Source organism: Parasteatoda tepidariorum, chromosome 2 (genome assembly GCF_982258835.1).
Source record: "Parasteatoda tepidariorum strain Cologne lab strain chromosome 2, Ptep-v5.0, whole genome shotgun sequence".
In the NCBI taxonomy this organism is placed as follows: domain Eukaryota; kingdom Metazoa; phylum Arthropoda; class Arachnida; order Araneae; family Theridiidae; genus Parasteatoda; species Parasteatoda tepidariorum.
In genome coordinates this window covers 17865872-17880900 of record NC_141756.1, presented here as the reverse complement: position 1 = coordinate 17880900, position 15029 = coordinate 17865872, and the positions used below count along the sequence as shown (strand labels likewise).

General features: G+C 25.9%; 1 protein-coding gene across 2 annotated transcripts in view; it reads left to right on the top strand.

The window, feature by feature from the left end:
• Positions 1–13587, top strand: part of LOC147814561 (uncharacterized) — a 44051-nt gene extending 30464 nt beyond the window's left edge. The window contains exons 1-4 of one of the 2 annotated variants that reach the window (XM_087155601.1): positions 1375–1455; positions 7553–7635; positions 10750–11120; positions 12876–13587. In XM_087155601.1, the coding sequence (XP_087011727.1) occupies positions 7560–7635; positions 10750–11120; positions 12876–12881 (453 nt within the window). In that variant the 5' untranslated portion in view covers positions 1375–1455; positions 7553–7559 and the 3' untranslated portion in view covers positions 12882–13587. Of the gene's footprint in view, positions 1–1374; positions 1456–7552; positions 7636–10749; positions 11121–12875 lie in introns of those variants that run through there. The other variant, XM_087155600.1, reaches the window with a different exon arrangement.
• Positions 13588–15029: the final 1442 nt, after the last annotated feature.

Below are 15029 nucleotides of genomic sequence, written 5' to 3'. Positions count from 1 at the left end.
ACCAACCAGGCTATCCCGGCCCACTGTAAGTAGTTTTTTTTTATAAACGTCGTTGAACAGCAGACCCAATTTTATGGGTATGCGACTACTAATGTTCAACTTCGTAACAATGTAATTTTGAATCCAATCCAAAAGACAAGGAAACAGCTGTACGAAGTATTGGAAGAAATGGGTCGGCTGTTAGCAAGGTTTAGTAAGCGAGGTTATTTATAATTTTTTCTACTGCTTTTTTCTGTAACTAGTGTTTGATTTTTTTAATTAGCAATTTTCTATTTACTAGTTGGCGAAATCACGCCCTGGATATCAATAATGCTCCAAAATGCTGCCGATATATAGATATTCATTGAAAATAAATAACATTTTTTTAATTTTCCCCCATATTAATGACTTTATGACTTTATTCCTCTTATTAATGATATTTTTGACAAGATTTCACATGCAGAATGACATTTTGACAAGATTATTAATGACATTTTTGACAAGATTTCCAAAAAAAAATATAATAATGGGGTCGTCATTACAGAAAGGCGTCTGCATTTTAGAATGCCTATTCATTCTGCTTGATTAAACCTTAATTTTATCTTAAAGCTGCTATCATTTCTAAAGTCCCCCAAATAAAGCTAATGAAAACTAATTTCAACTTTCATTAAAAGAAATCTTTTTTACAATTTTGTCAAAAGTCCTTCATTTTGTAACTATATATTTTAAAGCCCAAAACGCTTCTGTTGGGTTTTTTGAAAATCAACTACTCCCACTTTTTATAATTCCAAGATATATTGGTGAAACATTTCTAAAAATGCGTAATTTTTTTAACATGCAAAATTTGTTCACAATTCTTTTAGAGCACTTCATGAATGAATTTTAATTACATTACAATAACGATGTTTTTTTTTCTCATTATTATAGCTATAATACTGTGCTTCAATCGTGAGAAATTTTGATTCGAATTATTAAAGTTATCGAAAGTTTAACTTACCTTCAGCCCATTTTGTAATTAAGATTTTCAAAATATTTCCAAAATTTCCAACCTTGAAATGGTTTTTTTAAACAATTTATTTACCAAGTCTAAAAACAAAAGTTTTGATTTCCCAATAAGAAATTGAAAAATAATATCTAAAACTCAAGTATTGTGGGTTATCAGCTTTAAAGTTGGAAAAAAAATTCTCATAGAATAAAAAAGGCAGCATTACTTGAAGTTCAATCGGTGATGAAAACGAAATTATTTATTATTATAATGAAATAAAAAAAAATTTCCCCTCCATATTAAAGAGAACTAACAGTATCATTAATAGCATAATTTATCATGGTATCATTATTTAGTATCTTTTATAATAGTAATATTTTTTTTAAATAATAAATGAATCCTTAAATTTTAGAGACTTTCGTGACCCGGATAAGGTATATGCTCCATAGGCCCCATTCAGGAGAAAAAGAAATGAACCTCTAGGATAGGAAGTGAGTGTGTATTTTTGCACCCACATTTCAAACAGAACTTCCGGTCGTAACTATTAATTTCACTAAATTGTGTAATTAGGTCGTTAAGTATTTTTTCTTCTTTATAAAAGCCTATAATGATTTTCAAATTACAACTTATTTAAAAGCGAGAACGTCTTTTTTTTTCTTCTCTCCAAATTCACTCTTCAATTCGATGTAAGAGTGATAGATTCCAAAGTGATCATACAACTTCTAAACCTTTTAATGTAAGTAAAATAGAATTATATTCATAGCGAGAGAAAGAGAGATTTCTTAATTTAAAGAATATGAGGTATGTATATGCATATATATATGTATATAATTTCTAATTGCTTTCTATAACAAGCTTATATTGAAAGAAAACCTTCTATTATAGAATACGTTATGCTTCATTCGTGAAGAAAGTTATTTATTTATCAAACTGAATCTACCATATTAAAAACTATAAAAGAACCACATAGCTGTTAATACGTTTAGCTTATAAAATAATAGCTATGTCATTGAAGGAATAAACTTCAAGTTATCCTTCTAAATTTTAGTAAAAGTTCCAAATTTTTCAAATTTTGTTTTTAGGACGATATTTAACCTCATTTGGATTTTCAAAGCTAGCAGAAATATTAAATAATCAATTTTAAAATTTATAATATATAATATGCTTCAAATGTATGTTACTTAGGAAAAATTTGTTTTTAGAACTATAACATCTATTAAAACAATAAAGCAAATAGTTTCTCTATTACTATTAGGAATTCATTGATAATAAAAATTTGATGAAATGCATTTAAAAGTACTTTCCAACAATTAGTTGCTTGATTGTATTTAATTTATAAAAAAGTAAATTCGTTAATCTTCGCTTAACACATGCTCGCATGTTAATACACTTAAATTATCTATTAGATGTTTAAAGAAATATAAATGAATTTTCATTTCCTATTGTACCTTATATCATTTGATAAATACTGTTAGCAAAATCAGAAATCCTTGAGCTTTTTTTAAAAGAAAATAAAGAGTGGATAGCCTTTTTTTAAAAATAATATATCTTACAAGAATATAGAGAGATATGGAGCAATATAGAGAAGGTTAACAGTTTTTCTTGTCAGCTCTGTATTTGATTAAGGAATATTTCTAGATAGTTTTAAGTTTTCGAAATAGTTATTGCTGTATGATTCAAATAAATTATTGCTTGTATAAAGTGTAGATTTAAAATTATTTTTGATATTTGTTTCGGGTATTTGAAATAGAATATCCTATTTTTAATATAAAAAGTTTACTTTATCTCATGAAAAAAAATTATTAGAGTTATGGAAGCAGTAATTTCATAAAAAAACTATTGCAAAATATTAAATATAGTGTCTATTGCGAAAATCTGTTTTTGTTTAAAAACTATTTTAGAACAATACACAATTAAATACCTATAAAAAATATTACTTCAATTGATTTTTTCAATGAATAGAATTGTTTTTAATATTTATATAGAACCTTCTTCCTAAGAGCTATTAAAAATGGGAAAATATTACTTATTAATTATGATATTATTTATAACAGGATATTAATTGCAGCGTCTGACTAAAATATAACAGCACATGACATTTTCAGAAGTGAAATGAAACTCTAATATTGGAAATCGATGCTTTATACTTTACTTCACATTTACAAGTTTAGGGCTGCTGTAATTCAATGTAGTTTTTACAAACTTTTACATTAGTATCGAAAATATACATATAAATAACTTGTCAAAAGTCTTATAACTTTCAAGCTTTTTTGTAACTATAAGCGTATTTCAAAATATCTTCCTTTATTCAAAAATGAAAGAATCAAATGAATAACTAAAAAATGATTAAGAAAATGCGTTGCTTGCTCAAAATTGTTCTTTTTACTATTTGTTTGCAATTTATATATGATATATTTCAAAATTACCAATTTTAAACTACTTTCAAGTTAATATTGTTTGAGAATTTCATAAGTCATTAAAGTATTCCAAGATATCATCGATTTCTTAAAAAAAAATGTTAAAAAGTATGAACTAGAAAAGAATTCCAAAAATACTTTATTTGTTCAAATTGTTGTTTACTATGAATTTGCAGTTTAAATGAGACATGGATTAAAATTGTATATCAAATTTTAATAACTTTGTCAAATTCTTTTTTATATAAGAGAATTTTATCGATCAAAAAGTATCTAAATCTATCACCTTTTTCATTAAAAAATGTTTTGAAAATCAAATCTAGTACTCTGAAAATACGTTGTTGACTCAAAACTGTTCAAGTTACTACTGATGCAACTTTTGAATAAAACTCATTTAAAATGTTAGCTTTCAAACTATTACTTTACGAAAATTTTATTACCCAAAACATATTTTAACATACCATTTTTTTTTCAAAAATAAAACTTTAAAAGTATTGGATATTATTTTAGTACGTTGGAAATGTGTTGTTCGCACAAATTTTTTTCCTTTTACTAATTACTTATCAGGTTTTAATCAATATTCAAAATAACACATAATTTTTACTATCCTAAAAGTTCCTTAATACTTCAAATGAAAGTTTAAATAAAAAACTAAAAACAATTTTAAAAATGCGTTATTTGTTCAAAAAGATTTCTTTTATTAAAGACTTTTCACTTGTGGAGATAATTATTTAAAAAAAATTAAATTCGATAATCTGTGTCAGAAATTATTGTTTGATCTTCTTAATTTAGCAATAATTTATAACCTACTAAACTTACACTAAATTTTAACAGAAGAAGGGTTAACTAATTAATATATATAATTCATTACCTCGCTATTAACACTAAAATTTAATTTTGAAACAAATCAGATTGTTAGGTTTATGTAACTTTAAAAGAGATTTTATATTTTTCTCTTCTTATATTAATATAATGCTTTTTATTAAAATGTAAAGAAAACTAAATATTTGAAGCCATTTGAAACGAGAAGCAAACAAAGTTCTTTAGCATTGCAGGAAGAAGAAGATAAAGAATTAATTAAATTCTTTAAAATAGAATGAATCTTTTGAAAATCATATCAATATATCATATCAATAGTTCTCACTGCAATTTCATTTCCTTAAAAATATTGTTATTTATTGAAACCCTATTTTGGAAGTGAAAGAAAGGTTGGATGAGGCTTATAGAAATTTTTAACTATTTTAGAAATTTAGAAATTATTGCTTTAGAAAAATAGTTAACTCCCGGATTTAATTCATTTTTAATGAAAAAATAAATTATGATTATTTTCATTATCTTATTATATTATATTTAAATTATATTATTTTTAAGAAGTGTTTCTAGAACTTAGGAAACTTATAATTAAAAGATCATTGCATTATTTTTTTATGAATATTTGATGTTTTATACAGTATTTCCAATGAGTATATTATGATAAACAAGGAAATTGAGCAAGTATTTAAAACAAAGTAGCATCTGTCATTTTTCTGGAACATTCATTCATTTTTTTAATGCAATCATACAGTCATTTTTAATAATTTTCTTTAGAAAACAGAATTTGAAATTATAATGCAGTCATCATGAAAGTATCACTTTATTTTATTTAAAGATTTTGACTTTAGTGTATGCTTAAATATAAATTGAAAAAGGAACATAAAAAACAAATATTAGTTTAGCGTTTTTTACATTTTAAATCCTGATTTTTAAAACTGGGATAACTATCGAGCTTTACAAATCCACTCGAAACTTCTTTTATTTGTTAAAATTAGGTTTTATTTCAATATAAGCAAGACATACTTTAGTGGTAAGTTACTCTGAAAATAGTTTTTATTAAAATCAATGTTTTTTTTTATTTATTCTACTTATCGATTTGGGAGATTGAGAAAAAACAGTAAGAAATATGATTTAAAAAGAAAATATGGAATAATTACGGTATTACCCTCAAATTGCGTACAAAAAAACATTTAAAGAATTCTGCACTATCTACTGTACTTATATACAAAATCCTTAAAATATTTAAATTTTGCACTCGAGGTTAATATTGAAAGTAAATTAAATTGTAAAAAGTTTCTGAGATTTTTGATAGTAATAATGAATAAAAATAATCATGGTAAAACATCGGATATTTCTTTATTATAGGCAACGAATACTATGCAGGCATTTTATGGCAATATCCTCTAATATGCGATGTATATGGGTCATTCTCACGAAAACTGTCATTTTTCAGTTCATAAAATCCCAAAAAAGTTAAGTGAATAAAAAGCTCTGAAACATTTTGTATTAATAGAAATATGTAATGGCATTATAAAGAAAGTATATATCCTATAAATTATACTTAATATTTAAATTAATTAATTTTTTAAATAATTGATTTGGAATTAATTAATTTATACTAATTAATAATTAATTAATTAATTTAATAAATAAATAAATTAATTTAATAAATTAATTTATTAATTTTTTAATTTATTTTTCAAATTAATTAATAAGTAAATTAATTATTTTCACTATTTAAAAGTGAAGGAATGACACTAATAGTGAGGGAATGATATTTTATTTTAATACATGTTTTTATCTAAGTTACATCTACCTAAAGTTTGAAAATGATAACATACTAAGTATATCTAATATTTATTATAATTTAGTCTTATATATTTAATAGTTTTTACAGGTTTGGGAAATAAAATTGGCTGGCACGATTGAACAAAAAAATTTTTTATAATATACTCATCTTGAATCATTCCCTCACTTCAACGTCATTCCCTCACTTTATACACTAGTGAGGGAATGACGAATTCAATGAAATTTAAAAATAACTGTTAGGCCTAATTAATTTCTGAAGTCAATCACATACAATTATATTCATACAAGAAAGCAACATCTAATTATCCACTTTCTCGATGAAGTTGTATTTTATTTTACTCTAAAAAATGACATGAGGGAATGACAAATGTAAAAAATTTTACCTGGTTTGATTTATTTAAATTTATTCCACAGCAAAGCTTCTTTAAGTTGAAGATGGAAACATACTGCAATTTTGTTCTATGATGCCAGTTGTTAACTTCTGAAGTTTTTATTAAAATATTTTTATTCTAAGAAGATTGCAGGTGATAAGAACATTGTTGTGAGGGAATGACACGAAACACTGGGGACAAAGTTTAAAATAGTGCTGTGTTAATATTTTTATCTGAAATTAAATATGAAATTGATTTTCTGAATTCTATATTTCAGTATTCTGAAATAAAAAACACGAATTTGTAAAAAAAAATTTTTTATTTCAGAAACAATTTTTTTCTTTTTTTAAATCAGCAGTGGGGACAAGTGAGGGAATGACATATTAGTATATTTTAATTATCTAAAATGAATAAAAAATAAAAATTGATAATTTTATTTTTATTCTTTTGTTAGCTTGCATTCTGAAGGACACTTTCCCTGAATTTTTTTTTTCGTAAGCTGTAAAACAAACATAAAATATACTGGGGACATGAAAATGACTGTTTTTGTGAGAATGACCCATATATATATATATATATATATATATATATATATATATATACATATATATATATATACATATATATATATATATATATATATATATATATATACATCGCAAATTTAGGGGATTTAAGGTGCTTCATAATAACCTCTCTTAATTGTTTACCTCTAATAACCTTTTCAGAAATTATTTAAAAGAAATATACTCCATTGTGGGTAACAAACAAATATCTAATCCACGAATAAATACTTAATCCCCTAAAACGTAATTTTTTTAAAAATCGAAATCGGGTGAATCACTACCGCGGAAGGTGAAGCCAAAAACGTGGAAAACTATTTTATTGTAGGAAAAAGCAAAGAGGAAATAAGAGGCAAGTTTTAGAAACAGTTCCCAGTTTACCTAGGTAATCAAGATAATTTGTATGATATCACATTAAAATATATTTTAATCATTATCACATTAAAATATCTTTTAAATAAACTAAAATGCTTTTTAAATATTACTTAAAACCAGATTTATGTTTGTTTCACGAGAACATCATTGCTTTTATTTTTTATTTAACTAAGTAATAGCGATCGATTTTTTGAAACTTTGATTTATTATATATCTTGTTAAACATATGAATTATATTTCTAGGATTGGAATGTTTAGGAATTTGGAGATAGTAGTTTTTTTAATATTAACGGATGCTGTCTTCTGCATATTAAGTATAAAATCAGGTGAGAAAATCTTTTTAGTAATATATACATTTTAAATGGAAAAATATATTTAGTATAGAAAATAAAAAATGTAGTTTTTTTAATATTAACGGATGCTGTCTTCTACATATTAAGTATAAAATCAGGTGAGAAAATTTTTTTTAGTAATATATCCATTTTAAGTAGAAAAATATATTTAGTATAGAAATTAAAAAATGTAGTTTTTTTAATATTAACGGATACTGTCTTCTACATATTAAGTATAAGATCAGGTGAGAAAAAAATTTTTAGTAATATATCCATTTTAAGTAGAAAAATATATTTAGTATAGAAATTAAAAAATGTAGTTTTTTTAATATTAACGGATACTGTCTTCTACATATTAAGTATAAGATCAGGTGAGAAAAATTTTTTCTAGTAATATATACATTTTAAGTAGAAAAATATATTTATTACAGAAATTAAAAAATGTAGCTTTTTTAGTATTAACGGATACTGTCTTCTACATATTAAGTATAAAATCAAGTGAGGAAAATTTTTCGAGTAATATATACATTTTAAGTAGAACAATATATTTAGTGTAGAAATTAAAAAATGTAGTTTTTTTTAATATTAACGGATACTGTCTTCTGCATATTAAGTATAAAATCAGGTGAGAAAATCTTTTTAGTAATATATACATTTTAAATGGAAAAATATATTTAGTATAGAAAATAAAAAATGTAGTTTTTTTAATATTAACGGATGCTGTCTTCTACATATTAAGTATAAAATCAGGTGAGAAAATTTTTTTTAGTAATCTATCCATTTTAAGTAGAAAAATATATTTAGTATAGAAATTAAAAAAAAAAAAAACATTTTTTTTTACTCAACTGTAATAGGTTTTTAAATTAATTTAAAAACAGACCTGAAGCATGCTTTCGTTCCATTATAGCCTCATAAATGAAAGCTACAGGGAAAAATTAGAGGTTTTTTTGTTCTTATAATTTTATGTTTCTTGGAGTGCTGTGCATAAATTTGCATTATGTGACTAGAACTTTTCCAGGTAATTTTTTTTCAGGAAAAAACTGGAAAAATCTATTTTTCTGTTCATAACTTTTTCTTTTTGGCTTAAGATAAAAAATAACTGAAGGCATATGTGAAAGTTAGAGAAATTTTTCCCATACATTCTGTACCTATAATGTGTTGTGATAAATCAACGAATTACGAGTGCGTGAATAAAAACTAAATCATTAGAATGATGTCTCTTTCAGTATTTCAACGGAGAAGAGAATAATTAGTAGAGGTTTATAAAAAAATTCTCTGATGGGAACTAGTTATAGATAAGAAAAATATTTTCATTTCCTAAACTCTCTTATTAAGTATTAATGCGACTCTTACACTCTCCCAATAACTATTATCTTTTCAAAACCTTTTCCAAAATCAAAATTTTTAGGGTCTTTTCCATTTTGAACTTTCGAATATCTTCTTAAATTTTTATTCAATTTAGACTTCTAACAACACTCATAAGAGATTTCTTCTTTAACCCTTCACCCCTCACACCTTACGACTAAACATAACTTTCTTAAAAAGTTTCCTGAAACCATGATTTTTGGTTTCTCATTTTTAATTTCTAAGCGAATAAGTTTTTAAATGCTTTTTCCCCCAATTTCGTAATTGCTATAAGCTACAAAAAAGCCAAATTACCAAAATTATACAAATACCAAAATATAAAAAATGGTAAAGACCAAAAAATGTTATATGAAAAAAAAAAACATTGTTTCACGAAGCAATTTTAATCGCAAAATGTGGATTCTTATTTAGCACCTCAAAAAATGTACAAAAAATAAAATCTCCCGCTAATTTTTTCAGAAAAAATCCTGTATTGCTCGGACTGTTATTAAATAACTCGCAACTGTTCAATAAATTGTACATATTAATATTAAATATCAAGAAATAAATTTAAAATTTACTAGAATTCCGCAACAAATTATGTTTACTGGTAGAAATTTAGACAGATGATTCATGAAGTAAGTTTAATATTCTGATTAAAACATTGAATTTTATGAATCGTTTACCTAAGCTTTTATTTGAAAGAGACGAAAATATTTCTTACGCTTGTAATGCGTTTTTTCAGGTAAACGCTATTATTTTTAATCAAAGAATTCAGCTTTACTACTTATTTTAAAATTAATAATTTTTAAAAAGTACGAATAATTTTTTTTTCGTAATTTATAATTTTCAAGGAATTTGCGATTAGCATATTAGTTCAACTGAGGTTGTTTTGCTACATATCAAGGTAATAAATTACGTAATTATTATGTAAAGTATTACCTAACCTCGTTTTGAAGGTAGATAGTTGGTGGGATCAAGTTATTCTCCGCTCAGCAGACGAAAAGCAAACCGAGGAAATGTTATTGCTTTTTAAAATGAATAATTTGATATTTTTTTATCTGAAATTCACAATGATCATCCTTAAAATGATCGAGTCAATTCATATTTAGATCATGGTCATATTACAGCCTATTTTCATTTAGAAAAATCTTTCTCTGCGGAATAGTTAATATTATTTAGTGTAGATCCATCATTGGCATTGGTTCTTGTTCCACATAAATGTTTGGCTCCAAGTTTCGAATTTTTCAATTCTATCGATAATTACATTTTGCATTTTATAATGCAATTTTTTTTCTATGAAGATGTCAAACTTTGCGACTCATGTATTGGTCTTAAAATTGACTTTAAAAATATAAATAGGTAGTTTTATTTAAAACAGAGGCTGAATAATGTTTTCTAGATTTTTTCTTCTTATTTTTTTAATCTTTCTTTTTCTTCCTTCTTCTTTTTTTTTCTTCTTTCTATCAAGGTGAAAAATAGTCTTACTAGCAGAAATTTAATCGTCAACTGTATAATATATATAAGCACACATTTTCAGTTTTTCGTCAGTCAGACATGTATAATGCGCTAGATTAAGCAAGTTTTTATTTATAAATAATTAAGTAACTAATTAAAAAGTTTCTGAGATCATTTCGTTTTCTCATAAACAGATGAAGTTGGTTGAATTCACTTAGTTTTGAAAGTACCATACGAACTTTTTTTTCATTCATTCGCTATTTTATTTATTACTTAAGTAATAATTTATTACTTTTTGATTATTAGCTCCGTATGTATCAAGGAATAACGTTGACGTTCACAGCTTGAATCCACAGCATCGACAAAAGCGTGACTATGCTCCAGCCTATGATTATCCCGATACAGGAGACCATTACAACCAATATCATGTATCTGATTACTATTACCAGCATCCCACAAGTCATTATAACCAATACTCTGGTCACGGGACAAGTGTCTTAGCACCCATCGGAATAGTGGGTGGAGCTGCCTTAAAAGCGGTTAAAGTTAAGAAAGTAGTGAAAGGTCTCAAGTATCTCTCTATTCCACTAGGATTGGCAACGATAGGAGGAATTGCTGCTTTAGCAAGTGGAGCAATACCACCAGCCCTTGTTGGAGGCATTAATTTACCCTTCCAGGTACGACAGAGTTTCGAAAATTTTTTTAATCATCTAACCATGTTATCATTAACCAAATTTTTTAATCTTATAATTCTTTGTTTATTCTATTAATTTCATTGCAAGATTTAAGTAAGGTATCCATGGCAAAAATAATAGTATATTTATGTTGGTTGATTCAATAGAAAGTTGACCAGCTTGATAACGTCACAAATGTAGCAGCGTTACTCTCCAGGGTTATAAATTAAAGTAAGAACAGTGCACTGTAGATTAGGCATAACCGAATAACCAGTTCACATGAGAGTATTGACAGTGATTGTAAAGTCGTGTTAAGATGATTGAACGAACAGAAAGCGAGTTTTTAGTAGCTGAAGGTCAAGGCAAGCGTAAAACAGCCATTAATCATCGAATGGTTGCTGTTAATGGTAAACAATGTCCAGAACAAACAGTTATGAACGAATGGTGTAAAAATAGCGTACATCAATATTGGAAATGCGAACACCATCATCTTAAATGAATGCATAATCACCATTAGTGAAATGTTCAGTGGTAATTGAAGCTTTACGGAAGAAACTGAAGAGTTATTTATAGTGTCATGCAGCATTTTTCCTGAATAAAAGGACGGAACAGTCACCTTCTGACAATAAATAAATAAATGAAATAGAAATAAACCCAGTTACACTTCATGTTGTTTCGTTTTGAACGCATTCTTCTTAGTCTGACTTAACATTCACTTAAAATGCTCTCATGAAAATTGATTAAGCAAGCTGCTATCATTACCATATTTCTGACACTATTACATTTTCCGCTTTTCATCCTATCAACCATTATACACTTGAATTGAATGGTTATTTTACTGTTTTAAATCCCAGTAAGTCTGTAAGATTATATTCCTTATTTCGGTTACAAATCAATATTTCTGATCAATTTTTGACTCATTTTATTTATTGAAATATGCCTCTTGAACTTCGTTACCGAATTTGAATTTTAAGGTAATAGTTGTTCTCAAAACTAGTTTTAAAAATGCTTATAACTTAAAAAGTTTAAAATTTTATAATTGAAACAAAAATTATTTCAAAATATTGATTAGTAACTGAAATCATAATCATTAATTTTTCTGTCTGACGCTTACAAATACCAATTTTTAAATACTAACGGACTTGATCATTATGTAGGCAATAATAAGTTTTTGTGTTTTTTGTTGTTGTTGTCGTTGACCAGTAAGGCAAGGAGTGCGATTGGTCTTGCTTTCCAATGACGCCATTTATGGCCAAGAATTTGACTTCTGCCACTCCCATACGTCACATCTGTTTACAAGTCTGACCCATTCGTTAGGTTATAGGGCTAATCCATTCTTTCATCCACCGATCGTAATTTTGATCTGAACCAGAGAACAATCAATCTCCAATTGTGCCCTGCAAACCAGGCTATCCCGGCCTTTTTGTGTTTTCTATTGCTTTCTAATTAAAACTTTAAAAAAATTTTAAATTTATCAGGAAAGAATATTATGGTTTGGTGTAAAATTATCCTCTTCGAAAAATTGTAGCTTATCAATGTAACCTGAAGACTTTAAGATATTACCAGCAATAAGTACAATCATTATTTAATATATTTTATGTGACAGTTCAACTTCAGATTTATGATTCAAGTTCAAATGTCAAAAAATATTAAAAAAGTATTTTTTAGATATTTTTTAAAACAAATATTATTGTTTTTAAAGAAATATTATTGTTCTTAAAAAATATTATTGTTTTTATAAAAATATTATTGTTTTAGGGTTGAGAAGTATTTTCAAGAGAAGAATCCGTTTCTGAGAGTTGAGATGTCTTTAATTCAAAATACTACTTTAGTATGAAGCATTCTTAGAAGAGATGAAACTCGCTATGATATTTATATGTATCAAATTGATTTCGTGTAGCTGTGTTATTGTGAAATGTCATAGTCAGAAAAAGGATTTTTAAGTTGCCTGTTTTATTATGAGTATGTTTTCATCATTGTATCGATTGCATTTTATTTTATAATTATGATAGAAAATGTATTTTAAGTGGTGTTTCGAGTATCAAGTATATTTTGCAAAAAAAAAAATGCGAATTTTTTTTAACAATGTTACTGAGAACATTGTTCTTAAAAACAATCTATATTTTTATTTATAAATTTTATAATTTCAAAACTGTGTATCTCTACTGAAAACTGGAACAACTATGCCTCTATGAGGTAATCATATTCACACTTTTTAATATTGTTTTTTTTTTCATCTGCATTTATTTTGAATTTTCTTAACTAAAACAATTTAATGAAATTGTAGTCTTAAAACATACATTAGTTTCAATTTGCATCTCAAATAATTCAAACCATCCATTGTATATTAAGTTATACGTAATATTTCATGTTGTATATTTCATTAAGTAATAATTGTTACAATAAATTTTTCGGTTTTCTTTATACGTATTATTCAGGTACTATTAAATATATTTTAACTATGAAGTGTTCAGACATCTCATTATTTAAAATACGTAACCATTTTATTATTCAAATATGCTAATTAATATTTTTAAAATATAATCTACACTGAATGAATCATGTTAAATTTTTAAGGAAAAAACCCATTGAGATTCAAGGCTTAATGATCCTATTTATTTTAGAAGATATTTTGTCTCGAAAAACAATCTTTCTGATTTTTAATTATTTAAAATTGATGAAAATACATTATACTAGTAAAAATTGTGCTTCTAAAACCAGGTTTTCAGATTGTATGCTAGAGTGGTTTCGTTAACACGGAGAAATATTTTGTGTTGAATCTTTCATGGAGTCCTCTACAAGGATGCATTTGATATAAAAAAAATATTTAGAAAAATTCGGCACAATAAAGTTGTATTTAGACTCCGCCTGGAGTGTAAAAGTCGGGGGGAAAACGGTTTTCTCAAAAAAAATTGCTTAGTTTTTGCTATAAAATTCGAACGAGTGTTAGTATGAATACAAATTTGATGAAATAGACAATGTTTCTAATTATATTCTTAAAAATTACTAAAGGGTTAAGCTCCCTTTTCGCTTCCACTCACCAATCCCGATCGTTGCTTCGCAGCAATTGTTGTTTCTTGGCGTAAAACAGTTTTTTTTTCTACTAAAGTTGAAATTATTCACTTAGCATATATGTATAAAAAAATAAAATGATACCCAATGTCTACTTCAGTCATCATTTCACATTACATATGCCTAGTTTTGACGTTTGAAAGATATTAAGCGTTTAAATTTCTGTGTGGAAATACCGTTTGTTAAATTAAAATATTATGTTGCTTTAAAATCTACAAAGCCAGTACATCATAATTGTATTATGTTTTATACCTAATGACAGCAATACTGCTGTGCAATTGAAAAATCAACGTAAGTGGCAAAAAAATCGAAATTGAGATTTTAAGATACTAAGTTACATACTGCAAAAGAACTTTTTTTAAAAATAAATTTTGTTTTATCAGGTTTTTGAAATTCTATTTTAGCGCTCATAGGCATTAGCAATAAAGAGAAAATAGTTTTCATGGCACTTTTCTCGGAATCAAAAGCTAAGCACTTACGTTGTTTTTTGAATTGCACCACAGAATACTTGTGCTATGCAGACAAAAATGCGTGTTATTATTTTAATAATAAATGCTTTATCTTTTATCTGCTTAATCTTTTGCTTTATAAAAAGTATCATTTCAAATTAGATAAAAAATAAAGCATGCATATTTATTTTAAACAAAAGGTTTAAATTGTTTCTGTTTCAACGGTAATTTAAAGTCCGAAAGATTAGATTTACCTGATTCTGTTTATGGCCTAGCAAATAATGGTAAGCAATTACTTCGCTATGGGAAAGGGTGCCTAATAAAATTGGAAACCAAGAGGTGCGAGAAGGTTCACAATCAAAGAAATTTTGATTTAGGGGGGGGGGAGAAA